The sequence below is a fragment of the Sus scrofa genome, chromosome 13 (assembly GCF_054392235.1).
Source record: "Sus scrofa isolate SSC_HxYL_T2T_F1_AM1 chromosome 13, Sscrofa_HxYL_maternal_Yorkshire_Landrace_v2.0, whole genome shotgun sequence".
NCBI classification, from domain to species: Eukaryota; Metazoa; Chordata; class Mammalia; order Artiodactyla; family Suidae; genus Sus; species Sus scrofa.
In genome coordinates, this window is record NC_139395.1 from 37,757,584 (window position 1) to 37,772,901 (window position 15,318).

The 15,318-nt window shown below is 42.4% G+C and overlaps 1 protein-coding gene across 4 annotated transcripts in view; it reads left to right on the plus strand.

Annotated features, from left to right (window-relative positions):
* The first annotated feature begins 3,808 nt into the window (after positions 1-3,808).
* OXSR1 (oxidative stress responsive kinase 1) overlaps positions 3,809-15,318 on the plus strand; it is a 96,167-nt gene continuing 84,657 nt past the window's right edge. For all 4 annotated transcript variants that reach the window (XM_084987082.1, NM_214342.2, XM_084987084.1 and 1 more), the window contains 1 exon segment: positions 3,809-4,241. Coding sequence is in view for 3 of the 4 variants with exons in the window: in NM_214342.2 (NP_999507.1) it covers positions 4,172-4,241 (70 nt within the window). In the remaining variant the exon portion in view is untranslated.

The following is a 15,318-nucleotide window of genomic DNA, read 5'->3' on the forward strand; positions in this document are numbered from 1 at the left end:
TATATCACTTCTCCAGTCCTTCATAGTGCTTCTCAGGGTCATCTCCTAAACTATTTGCATCCAAATCCTCTTTTCAGAATCTAATTTTGGGAGGAACCCAAAAGAAGACAAAGACTCCTTTGAAAATGTGAGGAAAAACAAGGACCCTCTCCTCAGGAAAATATGTCATACTTTAAGAATTGATGAAATTTTGATTTTTTTTTTTTTCAGGGCTGCACGTGCAGCATATGAAGGTTTCCAGGCTAGGGGTTGAATTGGAGCTGCAGGCCTATTCTATAGCCACGGCAATACCAGATCTTTAACCCACTGAGCAAGGCCGGAATCAAACCAAATCCTCGTGGATACTAGTTGGGTTCATTCTCACTGAGCCACAACAGGAACTCCTGAAATTTTGATAATATCACCTTAGCCTATTTTTCCCTTCATCTCCTTAAAGATTACTGAGGGAGCCACATACAAGGACCAGCAGCCTAACAGGAATCCAAATAGCTTCAAAATAAAAGCTTCATTAATAGCTTCAAAAGTGCCTAAAATCCCTTTGCACTCTGTTTAGAATACTCTTTGCATGGCTGGCTACCTCTATTTTCTCAGTGAGTTTTTTCTAAACTCCCTAACTATTTAGTTTTCTATCACTATATACCAGCCTTTTAGTGCATGATGCTTTGTAACATAATTCCTTATCTATGTGTTTGCTTAGTTGTATACTATTTCTCTACTAGACTATACACTCCATGAAAACGGAACTAAATCACTCTGTTTACCACTGTACACCCAGTGTTTATGACAGTGCTCTCACATAGAAGATACTCTATAAGCTGAGAAAGAAACTGAGGTTGACCTTCTGGCCTCAAACAACCACCAATTCCTTGCTCACTAAAAATACGTGATCTTTGCAAATGATACAACCAAAGGGCTCAATATACAAAATATACAAACAACTCAACAACAAAAAACCCCCAAACAACCCAATCAAAAAATGGGCAGAAGACCTAAACAGACATTTCTCCAAAGAAGACACACAGATGGTCAGTAGGCACACGAAAAGATGCTCAACATTGCTAATTATTACAGAAATGAAAATCAAAACAAGGAGGTACCACTTCACACCAGTCAGAATGGCCATCATTAAAAAGTCTACAAATAGCAAATGTGGAGGAAAAAAAACATGTGATCTTAATGACTATCAGGCCACATAGAGAAAGCCTGGGAGACAGGGGAAATAAAATCACCAGATTTGCAGAGCAGGTTCTGACTCAACTAAACCATCAAGCTTTGTGAATGGAGGATGTACAAAAGACTCTATCAACAAATATATAATGGCTGTGACCACCAAGAATGTTGGTTAACTAACAAATTGAATTTTCATTTTTAGGTCAGTGTTATATACTATTCTGTATATAATTTTAAAGCAGTAAAAAGAAAAAATCCCACAAACCTTCTGAAGGCTGTCCATGGTCCACACAGGCCAATAAATCCAGGTTAAGAATCTCTAGTTTATGGATCTTTCTGAAACAGGAGGGAAGGAGGCAGGGCACAACCTTAAAGAGAATGACGCAGCCATTTATTATATGACAAAAACTGGCTAGAATCAATTAGCCCCAAGATGGTTCAACTTCCAGTAGAACTTGATCTTCTTTATACTGTCACTGTAATACATTAGCTAAGTCACAATGTCCACTGGGCCATGCCAGTTTCAAGGCTAATAATAAAAGCGCAAAAAGCGGGTGGTGACCCAAATCCTGAGAATCCCCACCCCTTTCTCCAAAACAGAAAGTTCTCCCATGTATTAGCCTATAAAATTACCCACACCGTAAAAACTAACCACCCCGTATTTCAAGGCTGCTTTCACCTGTTGAGATGGACGACATTCCATCTATGGAATGTTTATCTCTCTAAATCTACTTCTTACCTATTATTTCGTCTCTCAATGAATTCTTTCTGCAACAAGACATAAAGAACCTGAACTTCATAAAGTCTTGAGACCAGGTGTGGGATTTCAGTTAAAAGACAGTGGGTTGAGTCCTAGTCCATGGGTTCAGGTCCCAGTCTGAGTTCCAGCTGAGTAAAAGTCCCATTTCAGTTGTATGGTTTCACTTCTTCTGGTACAAACCTTGAGATTTCTTTTTTCTTTTTTCTTTTTTTTTGGTTTTTAGGGCCCCACCTGTGGCATATGGAAATTCCCAGGTTAGAGGATGAATCAGAGCTGTAGCTGCTGGCCTATGCCACAGACACAGCAACGCTGGATCGGAGCCGTGTCTTCGACCTACACCACAGCTCATGGCAACACCAGATCCTTAACCCACTGAGCAAAGCCTAACCCACATCCTCACGGATACTAGATGGGTTCATAACCCACTGAGCCACAAAGGGAACTCCAAAACCTTGAGATTTCTAATCTCTACCATCAGGTTTATCTCCTGACAGATCTGATCCCCATCTCTCTTCTCCCTGCCAAATGAAAGGCAAGAAACACATGGCAATAAAGGTGTCAGTAGTAACAGCTGAAACCAATCTTTACAGCAAGGCCTGTGCTATGCTTTCAGACATGGGAACAATAGCACCTTCGCCGTGACTGGATATTCTAGCCTCTCAAATTCCTCCTGTTGGCATCAATGTGAACTTTTCAGGGTCTCCTCTGTGAAACATTATCCAATGCCACCAACCAGGTGGAAACCTGCTAACAGCTTCGTTCTGCAGCTCCCAGTTGACTGCTTTGGTTTTGTGGTCAATGGATTTCCTGCACAAGGTTTCCAGTGCCTGGTAGGGTATGGTTCTTAATGACTAATACAGGTCTGAAAGATGTTCAACTCAGAGGGGTTCACAACCGAGCCTGACCCACATCGATACTCTCGTCTCCATTCTACCAAGCGCGTTCAATTTTCACCTCATTAATTTCCCCCAAAGACCTAAGTGTTCAACTTGAGAAAACTTAAGTTCAGTGAGGTCACACAAAAGTCAAGGCCCTTGAAATGACCTCAGATACCGTGGGCCAAACCTCACTCGTTTAGTATTTCCAGCCACATCAAGGGAAAAATGCCAACCTTCTGAGGTCCCAAGGTAAGGGCTCACTTGAGCTCCCGACCCAAAGCTTAGAAGGGACAGAACACCCTTCCTGCCCCGTAAGGTTAGAGAAAATGCTATATCGCGCGCTGCAAAGAAAACTTCCGCCTAGAAAGTGTCGTCACTTTCGGTGAACTTCCGGCTCCACTCAGTCCCGTGGCCAAAGGCCTTTTATCCTATTTGGCAGTCGTCCACACTCCCAGGTTACCCCACCCAGCTGCTCCCTAGGGTTTCTCCACACCCTGCGGAGCCTTTTGCACGTCTTGAGGGTGTGACGGTTACGCCGCGACGTCACTCGGCGGAACCAGGCAAAGCAATCAAGATACCAGAGATCGCCAAAGATCGGAGCCCTGTCGCCAAACCGCGCGCCGAGCGCCTGGAGGCAGGACTAATTTATGAGTGACGTCCACACACGCCTATTGCCTTTCTGATTCCTTCTCAAATAAGCCAATGAATGCGACGGCGGAGACGGCAACGTGCCCCAGCCGCCAGAAGTGGCTCCGCCCCCTCTACTCGACCGCCCTTTAGTTGCCATGCTTAGTGTGGCTAAAGCTTCTGGGCTATTTAAGGCTCTTCTCTGGCTTTCCGAGTTCCTTGCCGAACTCCTGCCAAAGCATTTCCTCCCTCCCCTTGTCAACTTCCTCCTCGAGCTCCAAGCGCTTTCGCTTTTTATCCAGCCACTCTTGATATGGCGCCTGGGGGCGTGGCCCATGGAGGCGTGCCCGGCGTGGTGACGTCAGCGCGCTGCGTGTCGGCAGGTGGAGGGAGAAGGGAAAGTTTGGCCCGTGCGTGGGGCTAGGGTGGAGGGCGGGACGGAGGGGCTGGGCCCAGGCGAAGCTAGTGTCGCTGCAGCAGCGGAGGCCGAGGCCAGGCGCTGGGCCGAGCCGGGGAGTGCCAGCCGCGGAGGAACAGGAGACGAGGTCTGCCGGCGTTTCGAGCCCACCGCCGCTTTGCCGCGCGGACACCCCCCGCCAGGCGCCGTCCGACCAGTGGCTGTTCCAGAGGCGGTTGGTGGGGGCGCGGCAGCAGCGGTTGGGGGTGGGGAGAGGCGCGGCTAGGAGACGGGAGAGGTCAGCGAGTTGGAGGGAGAACCGAGTGCGGTGCCGCCGTCATGTCCGAGGACTCCAGCGCCTTGCCCTGGTCCATCAACAAGGACGATTATGAGCTGCAGGAGGTGATTGGTAAGAGCTGTCGCCTTGGAGGGAGGAGGCGCTACGTTGGGCGGCGGGTGACACGCGGGAGCTTGGGGAGGGCAGGACCCTCAGATATTTTTGGGCACTCGAGCGGCCCGGGGCGAGGTAGGGCGCGTGGGTGAGGCTTTGCGTTTGTGCAGCGCGTGCGAGGCAGGGAGGCTACTTTGAGTGGCGCTCCTGTGCGGCGGGGCAGGGTGGGGTTTGAGGGGCTCCCAAGAGATTTGCGTACTGACTGATGTTTGAACCTGAGCGACAGGTGTGTTTGGGAGAGAAAAGTGCAGGTGTCGGAAAGGCCTTTACAAGGCGCTTCGAGAAGTGAGGTATTGCAGTTGGGACACGGCCCCCTATTTGGGGGGTGATGGGATAGAGTGCTTTTGTTCACTTCAGCATCCTTGTAAGAAGTGCCAGGCGTTGCTGGGATGGAGCCAGGGATCCTCTCCAGATGAAGCTGCAAGTACAGCACTGAGCTTTGTAGACAACTTGCGACTGCTTGAAATTGACTTTCTAGTTACAGAGGTAGACATTAGATAAGTAGGCAAATAAAAAGAATGACAGGTTTTGGCAAGTGCTAGGAAGGAAATAACCAAGAAGTTCTGATAGAGAATAACCTAGAGACCTAGTCGGGGCGATTTCAAGGAAGTTGTTTTTTCCGAGGCATTGACATGGAAGTTGAGCACTGAAGGATGACCGTCTTAAAGAGCCTAAGGAAGATTTTTCCTTCCTGAGGGATGAGGAAATGCAAAGGCCTTGAGGAGGGAAGGAGCTTGGTGTGTTTTAGGACCTGAACGAAGACTGGTAAGGATAGAAAAGTAAGGGAAGGGCCAGATCTTAGGGACCTTCTCAGCCAAGGTGAGGATTTTGGAATTTTATTTTAAGTGTTATTGAGCGCCTTCAAGGGGAACATGACATGATTTGATGGGTCTGGCTGTTTTGTGTGAAATGGGTTTGAAGGGGTCCTGGGAATACCAGTTGGCAGAAACCAAAACTTGCACAAACATGGATTGTAATTCTCTCTGAGAGGCACAGTGATTGAGGGAGCGTGGGGGCCAGGGATGAGGCGGGTATTTGTTGGACAACAATAATCCAGTGATTTTAGAAATCAGAAGGGGGTGGGTTCAGCTAAACAGAAGCTCAATACAACTGATAGGAGCAGACCCCTGTGTGTTGGAGGAAGGAGATTGTCTACTCTGCTAGCTCAGCATCCTGTCCTAAAATTAGTTTTATAACAAAGAGTGGATGAAAACCCCTTAGCTGGTCTTGTGGGGTTTGAGTGTTTATTGCATTCTGCCTGTATTTAAAGAAACTTCGTCACATTTCTTTTTTTCACTTTACTTGCCTCTTGTTTCGAAACAAATCTGGGCTGAGTTTTATCTGAAAGACATCACAACTTTTTCCTTAAGCCACTTCATGGATCTGGTCCTTCCTGCTGGGTCTTTGATGTGTACTGGTTGGTTGTAAAAACAGCTAGCTAGATCCCTGTCTTGATTGACTGCTTCTGTTCCCTCAGTCAGTTTCATATTGGAGAAAGGGATTAAAAGGGAGATTCCAAAATGATTTCTAAAAAGTGAAGAAAGGGGGTCACTGTCATTTTAGAAAAGGAACTTTGCTTTTCTTTCTGATAAGGAGTACGTCTTTCTAGGGTGAAGAGTTGGGTTGTGGTTGTTTTTAATGTCTTTGCTGTTAAGGTGGCACAAGGCTCTAGAGCTTGAGAGACTTGTTAATTTGGTGTCTTCAGACCAAGAGGGTGTCTGTGAGTGGACAAAAGGGAGGCTTAGCCCTCTGGAATAGGGTTAATCTTCATCTCATTCTCGAAATGGTCTGTGTATAAAAAGTTAAGAATGCCAATGTGATTTGACCACCTTATTTTTTTTAAATTTTTTGAAATATAGTTGATTTATAATGTGTTAATTTCAGGTGTACAGTAAAATAATTCAGTTATACATATATCTGTGTTCTTTTTTTATATTCTCTTCCCTTGTAGGTTATTACAAGATACTGAGTATAGTTACCTGTGCTTAACCACCTTATTTTTAAAAACAACATTACTCTGAGGTATAATTTTACCCATTTTTAAGTATAAAATTCAGTGATTTTTAGTAAATTTATTGTGTTGTGCACCAATTAGCATTAACCAGTTTTAGAATATTTTCATCACCCCAATGAGATCCCTTGTGTCTGGTTGCAATTAATTAGTCCCTGTTCCCACCCCAAGATCCAGGCAACGGCAAATCTACTTTGTCTCCATAGATCTGCCTTTTCTGGACATTTCATATAAATGGGATCATATAATAAGTAGTCTTGGGAGTTCCCATCAAGGCTCAGTGGTTAATGAATCCGACTCGGAACCATGAGGTTGCAGGTTTGATCCCTGGCCTCGCTCAGTGGGTTGGGGATCTGGCATTGTGTGAGCTGTGGTGTAGGTTGCAGACATGGCTCAAATCTTGTGTTGCTGTGGCTGTGATGTAGGCCAGCAGCTACAGCTCTGATTTGACTCCTAACCTGGGAACCTCCATATGATATGGGTGCAGCCCTAGAAAAGACAAAAAAAAAAAGTAGTCCTTTGTGTTTGACTTTATTCATTTAGCATGATATTTTTTCATTTTAAAAAACAATTTATGTACCATAAAATCTACCTGTTTTAAGTGTACAGTACTATAGTTTTTTTAGTAAATTTACAGAGTTCAATCACCATCACAATCCAATTTTAGAACATTTTCATGGTTCCAGAAAGATGCCTCATGTCCATTTGCAGTCACTCCCTATTCCCAACTCCAGTTGCAGGCAACCACAAATTTTTTTTTTTAAAGAGCTGCTCCTGTTGCATATGGAAGTTCCCAGGCTAGGGGTCAAATCAGAGTTTCAGTTGCTGGCCTACACCACAGACACAGCAATGCAGGGATCTGAGCCATGTCTGCTACCAACACCACAGCTCACGGCAATGCTGGATCCTTAACCCACTGAGCAAGGCCAGGGATTGAACCCACATCGTCATGGATACTAGTCGGATTCATTTCTGCTGCACCATGGAAACTCCAACAAATAGTCTTTCAGTCTATAGACTTGTCTTTTATGGATGTTTCATATAAACATGATCATATAATATGTGATCTTTTGTGTTTGATTTCTTTTACTGTGTGAATTTTTTTGAGGTTCATCCATGTTGTATGTAGCCTGTATTAGTACATCATTCCTTTTTATTGGACACAACTTGATGGACATAGAGTTGCTTCCACTTCTTGCCTATTTGGAATAATGTTGCTGTGAGCATTTACATCGAATCTTCATGTTAACATGTTTCATCTTTCTTGAGTAGAATTGCTAGATCATATTTTAGATGTATGTTTTAACTTTTTAAAAAATGGACACACTTTTAAAGTGACTGTATCATTTTACATTCCCATCAGTGATGTATGAGGGTTTCTATTTCTCTACATCTTTGCCAGCATTTGTTATCTTTTTTTTTTTTTGTCTTTTTGTCTTTTGAGGGCCACACCTGTGGTATATGTAGGTTCCCAACCTAGGGGTCCAATCGGAGCTGTAGCCGCCAGCCTGTACCACAACGCACAGCATCGCCGGATCCTTAACCCACTGAGCAAAGCCAGAGATCGAACCCGCAACCTCATGGTTCCTAGTCAGATTCGTTAACCACTGAGTCATGACGGGAACTCCTGATATCAAATATTTTTCCTAGTCTTTTCGTTTTCTCAGGTTTTTTTTTTTTTTTTTTTTTTTTAAATTTTATGTCTGCACCTGAGGCATATGAAAGTTTCTGGGCCAGTTGGATTCCTAACCCACTGTGCCACAGTGGGAACTCCAAGGGTGTCTTTTTTTCTTTTCTTTCTTTCTTTTTAGGGCCACACCTGTGGCATATAGAAGTTCCCAGGCTAGGGGTTGAATGGGAACTACTGCTGCTGGCCTGCACCACAGCCACAGCAACTCAGGATCTGAGCCATATCTGTAATCTATGCCACAGCTCTCGGTAATACTGAATCCTTAACCCACAGGGAGGCCAGGGATCAAACCCACATCCTCATGGATACCAGTTGATTCATTTCTGCCACACCACAACGGGAACTCCTCAAGGGTGTCTTTTAAAGCACAAAAGTTTTGAATATTGATAGAGATTAAGGTATCACTGTTTTCTTTTGATTCTGCTTTTTATCTTGTATCTAAGAAATCTTTACTAACCCAACATCACAAAGTTGTTTTTTTTTTTTTTGTCTTTTTGCTATTTCTTGGGCCGCTCCCAACGGCATATGGAGGTTCCCAGGCTAGGGGTCTAATCGGAGCTGTCGCTGCCAGCCTACGCCAGAGCCACAGCAACTCAGGACCCTAGCCGTGTCTGCAACCTACACCACAGCTCATGGCAACGCCAGATCCTTAACCCACTGAGCAAGGCCAGGGATTGAACTTGCAACCTCATGGTTCCTAGTCAGATTCGTTTCTGTTGTGCCACGACAGGAAGTCCTCCCACAAAGATTTTTTTTTCTTACATTTTCTTCTGTTATAGTTTTAGCTCTTACATTTAAGCCACTGATATATTTTGAGTTAATTTTTCTGTAATGTTTGAGGTAAAGTGAACCATCTTGTTTTACAAATAAAGACACTGAGACATAGAAGTGTAAAAATGAGTACAGTCAGAGCTAGTTACAGGCAGAGGTAGTCCTGGCATCCAACTCTCCTGTTGCCTAATCTAGGACCCTTGTTTCTGCATCTTCTTTTGATTGGTTTTGGGGAGTAGTTCAAAGATGGTGGTCATAGTCCAACTAAGGAAATAGCCTTAACAATGAAAAAAATCTGATAGGAGCAGATATTTTGCAGATAACCCTTTTAGATGTAATAGGATTTAATCTCTTTTGTGCATTCTATTTTGTTATTTTTAAAAAATGTTTTCTTGGAATTCCCATTGTGGCTTAGTGACAACAAACCCGACTAGTATCCAAGAGGACGAGAGTTCGCTCTCTGGCCGCTCTCAGTGGGTTAAGGACCTAGTGTTGCCATGAGCTGTGGTGTAGGTCGAAGACATGGCTGGGGTTTGGTGTTGCTGTGGCTGTGGTGTAGGTTGGCAGCTGCAGCTCCGATTGGACCCCTAGCCTGGAATCTTCCATGTGCCATGCGTGCTGCCCTAAAAAGACCAAAATAAATAAATAAATAAATAAAGTTTTCTTGCTCATTAATAAGTTCCTGAAAGTTCATAATGTACTTCTACTCCACTCGTCATGCACTCTGTCCAACCCCATCTTCCTAACAGGAAAAAAGTTTTCCCTTGAACTACAGCCTGGTACAAGTAGCAAGACTCAATAAAGTGGTGTATTGTTATTCCAGCTTTGCTTCCATGACAATGTTTGGAATACAGTATTTTGTAATAAGATTTAATTAGTTTTTAAAATGAATCTTTTAATTTCTTCAGATTACATTCTTTTTTTTCCAGGAAACAAATCATTGAAGTCTAGAAAAAAATGGTTTGGGGCATCTTTTGAATTTTCTATTTTCAAAGGATTGTATTTTAAGGAAATGGTATAATGGTGTCTTCTTTCTCATCAAAGCACATACATTTATTTGAACCATAATTTTTTTTCCACATGTGCTACTTAGAACTGTCTTTGTGGGGTTAATATATCACATTTTATTTTGTTCTTACTTTTTCTGGCAAAGTCCTACAGAGAAAAGATAACTCTCTTCCTAGAACATAATAAAAGCATATGGATTGGGAATTCAGAGGACTTCCTTTTAAATAATTTTATCATCTTTTTTTTTAATAATAAAAATTTTATTTACTTTTTCCATTGTAGCTGGCTTACAGTGTTTTGTCAATTTTCTACTGTACAGCAAGGTGACCCAGTCACACATACATGTGTACATTCTTTTTTCTGACATTATCATGCTCTATTGTAAATGAGTAGATATAGTTCCCAGTGCTATACAGCAGGATCTCATTGCTTATCCATTCCAAAAGCAATAGTTTGCATCTAATAACCCCAAATTCCTAGTCCATCCCACTCCCTCCTCTTCTCCCTTGGCAACCGTAAGTCTGTTCTCTAAGTCCATGAGTTTCTTTTCTTTGGAAAGGTTCATTTGTGCCCTATATCAGATGTAAGTGATATCATATGGTATTTGTCTTTCTCTTTCTGACTTACTTCACTTAGAATAAGAGTCTCTGGTTCCATCCATGTTGCTGCAAATGTCATTATTTTGTTCTTTTTTCTGGCTGAGTAGTATTCCATTGTGTATGTATATACACCACATCTTCTTAATCCAATCATCTGTTGATGGACATTTAGGTTGTTTCCATGTTTTGGCTATTGTAAATAGTGCAGCAATGAACATGTGGGAGCATGTGTCTTTTTCAAGGAAAGTTTTGTCTGGATATATGCCCAAGAGTGGGATTGCTGGGTCACATGGTAGTTCTATAGTTTTCTAAGGTACCTCCATACTGTTTTCCATAGTGGTTGTACCAATTTACATTCCTACCAACAGAGTTCCCTTTTCTCCACACCCTCTCCAGCATTTGTTATTTGTGTACTTATTAATGATGGCCGTTCTAACTGGTGTCAGTTGGTACCTCATAGTAGTTTTGATTTGCAGTTTTATCATCCTAATCATGCTTTGGCAAAAGTTGGATGTTATTTTTATTTTATTTTATTTTATTTATTTTTAGGGCCACACCTGTGGCATATGGACGTTCTCAAGCTAGGGGTCAAATCGGAGCTACAGCTGCCAGCCTACACCACAGCCACAGCAATGCCAGTTCTAAGCCACATCTGGGACCTACAATACAGCTCACGACAGTGCCAGATCCTTTAACTCACTGAGCGAGGCCAGGGATAGAACCTGCGTCCTCATGGATGCTAGTCAGATTCGTTTCCACTGAGCCATGACAGAACTCCTTGGTGTTCTTTAAATGTGCTTATTCGTAAAAGATGTAGTATTAGCCTCACTATTAATCATTCATCTTTTCAGTGTTTCTGAGCTCCTTTCATAACTCCAATTACTGTATTAGAATTTCTGACCAGGTGGTTACTGTGTTTGATGTGTGTTGAAGCAGTTGCAAGAGTATGTATGGGCTTTGGGATTAGACTGACCTGGATTCAAACCCTGGCTTTATCTCTTACTACCTGTTTGATCTTGGGCAGTTTATGTAACTGGGTTTTTTTTGGTTTGTTTGTTTGGGTTGGTTTTGTTTTTTGTTTTTTGTTTTTTTTTTTTTGTTTTTTGTTTTTGTCTTTTTAGGACCAAACCCCTAGCATATGGAAGTTCCCAGGCAAATCACAGGTACAGCTGCCAGCCTGTACCACAGCCACAGCAATGCAGGATCCGAGCCATGTCTTCTACCTACACCACAGATCACAGTAACACTAGATCCTTAACCCACTGAGTGATGCTAGGGATCAAACTTTGTCCTCCTGGATACTAGTTTGGTTTGTTACTGCTGAACCACAACGAGAACTCCTGTAACTGGTTTTGTGTGTGTGTGTCTTTGTGGGGTTTTTTTGACTGTGGCATGCGTAAATTCCTGAGCCAGGGATCAAAGTAGTGACCGGAGCTATAGCAGTGACAGTGTTGGATCCTTAACCCACTGTGCCACGAGGGGACTCCTTATGTAACTGGTTTTAGTGTCAGTTTTTTGTCTGTAGAATGGGGATAATGGTACCTATGTCATTAGGGCTGTTGTATGGATTAAGTGTTATTGTTTGTAGGAAGCTTTTAGTGAGAATTTAGTACTCCATATGGTGGTGGTTATCTCCAACATTCTTTGTTTCTTCTTTCATTTCCTAATTTTAGGCATCGCCATAAAATGTAAATTACTGTATGGTTTGAAGTCTTTCAAGGGCTGTGCTGTGTAGGTTTTGTTAACTTGTATCTTGAAAAGTCTCGGTAAATATTTACCATTTACCTCAGCCTAGGTTTAGAAAATTGTTCTTTAAGATCTATTTTTAGGAAGGTGTAATTCACTAACCTTCGACACTTTGGTGAAAGCAGCTTACATTCTTTATTCCCTACTTTCCCTCTCCTTTTAAATTATCGTTAATTGTTCACTAGCCACACATTTTGATGTCTAAGATGTTGGTTTCTGAATATAAATTATGGGATCCCACCTCTAGCCCCTCTGTAAATGTGAAAGACATTATGTTCTATCAGTAGAGTGATGCTTTAATGATTACTGTATTTTCTCTCCCTGATAGGAAGACTTAGCAATGGTGACATTTTCAATGAGGCCTGCATTGGGCTAACAACCTCACAGGGTTGTATCAAATAGCATTTGGTTGCATGTAATGGAAAGCAAATAATAGTGGCTTAGTAAAATACTTTTTTTGCCTCCTTTATATAAAATGAAAACTGGAATGGCAGCCTAGGTGCATCAGGCACCCAGGCTCATAGTTTTTCACTCTATTCCACTTAGCACATGACTTGAATTCTCACAGTTGCAAGATAGTTGTTCCACCCCTAGCCTTGTGCTTGTGTTCCAGGCCAGGAGAATATGGTAAAAGGACAAAGTCACATGACAACTAAGTTGGTTCCCTTTCAAAGGGTTTTCTTTGCCGAAGCCTTAGTGACTTACATTTCTGTTTTATTGGACAGAACTATGACATTTGGCCATTTACAAATGAAATGAAGCCTTTTATCCAGGCATTTTATTGCTTCAAATAAAATAGGTCAAAGTTCTCTTATTAAAGAAGGGAAAATTGTATGTTAGATAGGCCACTAAAAATGTTGGCCTCCGTTTTTTTGAATTAAAATAGTTAAATAAGACATTGCAAGTAAATATTTTAACCTGACAGTATCAGTTAATAAATGTTAGCTTTAAAGAGCCAGTTGCCTACCAATTAATAGCATGATGTTGAAACATCATGTCATTTTGGTTGCTAGACCCTACACTGCCTTTTACTAATTTATGACCTAAATCTTACTTTTGCTTCCATTACTTTGTAAGATCAATAACACTTAACTCATGGGGCTATTGTGAGAATTAGATGAAGAAAAGAAATGCAAGTAGAGAGTGCTCAGTATAGTACCTGGCACACAGAGTAAGTGCTCAATAAATGCTAACACTCATGCTGGTAAAAACGAGGCAATGCCTGTGAATACTGTCCTGTGTATGTTCTGCCCCAAGTAAGCAAATTTTTTTTCTTGAAAATATATGCCACTACTTGATTGATTAATCTATTCCACAAATATTTACTGAACTCTTCTTGTGTATCAGGCAGGCACTCTTCTGGATGCCAGAGGTACATCAGTGAAGCTAACATCAGTGAAGCTAACAGCCAGAAATTCCTGCTTTTATGTAATTTATAATCTGGTGGTAATGAAGGACAAAAACCAAGTAGGGAAAGGGGTTGAAGATTGCTAGGATTAGAGATAAGTTTTAAATAGGTCAAGGAGAGCCTTGCTGAGGTGACATTTGGGGGAAGGTGGAGAAATGAATGTTGTGGTTATCTGCAGGAAGTTTGGTCTAAGCAGAGGGAATAGCAGGAGCAAAGGCCATGAAGAAGGAGGAGCATGCTAAATCTGACTCAGAAATAAGCAGATGAGGGGTGGCTGTAGCAGAGTGAGACTGGCTGAAGGGATTAGGGGAGTTAAGTGGTAGGGATGGATGGTTCTGGCCACCAGATGGTGTGAAGCCTGGTAGGTCATTGTGGTACTTGGCTTTTGCTTTGAGTGAGATTGAAAATCATTTCAGGGTGTTGAGCAGAAGGTTACTATGATCTGATTTATGATTTAAAAGGATAACCCAGGGTGCTGTGTGGAGAATAGTTTCCTAAGGGTGGAAGAAGTTATCCTGGAGAGAGAGGTGGGGAGAAGCAGCCAGATACTGGATATAACATTTTGAAATTAGAGCTAAACCATTGCCTTAGACATGAGGAGTATCCAAAATTTTTGGCTGGAGCATCCGGAAGGCTGGGGGTTACTCTCCGTTGAGACAGAGATCACCAGAGTGATCAGGAGAGAGAGGTGATTCATTGTAAAACCATCAGGCTGCTTGAATAATTACTCAGAGCATATGGCAGTGTGTCCTTATTTTCATCTTTGTATGAAGAGATAGTGTGATCTTTATGATAATGACTGTTCTTACAGCTGCTTCACCAGTTCTAGGAGCTTTAATTTTCATTATCATTCGTACAAGAGGGCTTATTCAGAAGAAGGTTCACGAAATTGTAAATTCCTGTATTTTCCATGGTTCAGGTAACAACGTCTTAGTCATCTTTCAGAATGAACAGTCTGGGCTAGCTTTTTAGTGAATGTAAAATTTTACTAAAAGAGTCCCCACCATGGTGCAGCGGAACCGAATCTGACTAGGAACCATGAGGTTTTGGGTTCGATCCCTGGCCTCAGTCAGTGGGTTGAGGATCGAGCATTGCCGTGAGCTGTGGTGTAGGTCAAAGATGCAGCTCGGATCCTGCGTTGCTGTGGCTGTGGCCGGCAGCTGTAGCTACGATTGGACCCTTAGCCTAGGAACCTATATATGCCACAGGTGCAGCCCTAAAAAGCAAAAAAACAAAAACAAAACGTGTTAAAAATATTTAAAATCTTTAGAATAGGTATCGTTATAGTGATGATTTGTCAAAATTTGGGGGGAAGTAACTTCAGTTGATTTGGTTCCGTTGATTTATTTTTTCTTCACAGATAGGAATAAAATCCTTTTTTTTTTTTTTTTTTGCTTATTCTTTTAAATTCCTGGGTTTGGCAATATGGAGAGAGACTCTGAAATTTGGGCAGCTGCTTTTCTCTCTCAAGAGATGAAATTACCCAGTTTGAAGGATTTCGGGAGAAAGCTCAATCGTACTCCATTCTGGTGTGTAATGTACATAATAGCAGTTAAAGAACCAGCTAGGAGAGAACAGAAGAACAGTAGAAAAGTGGGGACCTGGGGAATGGAGGATGTACAACACTTAAAGTAGTGAATGTCTGGAGTTCCTGTCATAGTTCAGTGGGTTAAGAACCAGACTAGTATCCATGAGGATGTGGGTTCCATCCCTGGCTCTGCTTAGCGGGTTAAGGATCCAGCATTGCCATGAGCAGCAGTCAGTGTAGGTTGCAGATGCAGCTGGGATCCCACATTGCTGGC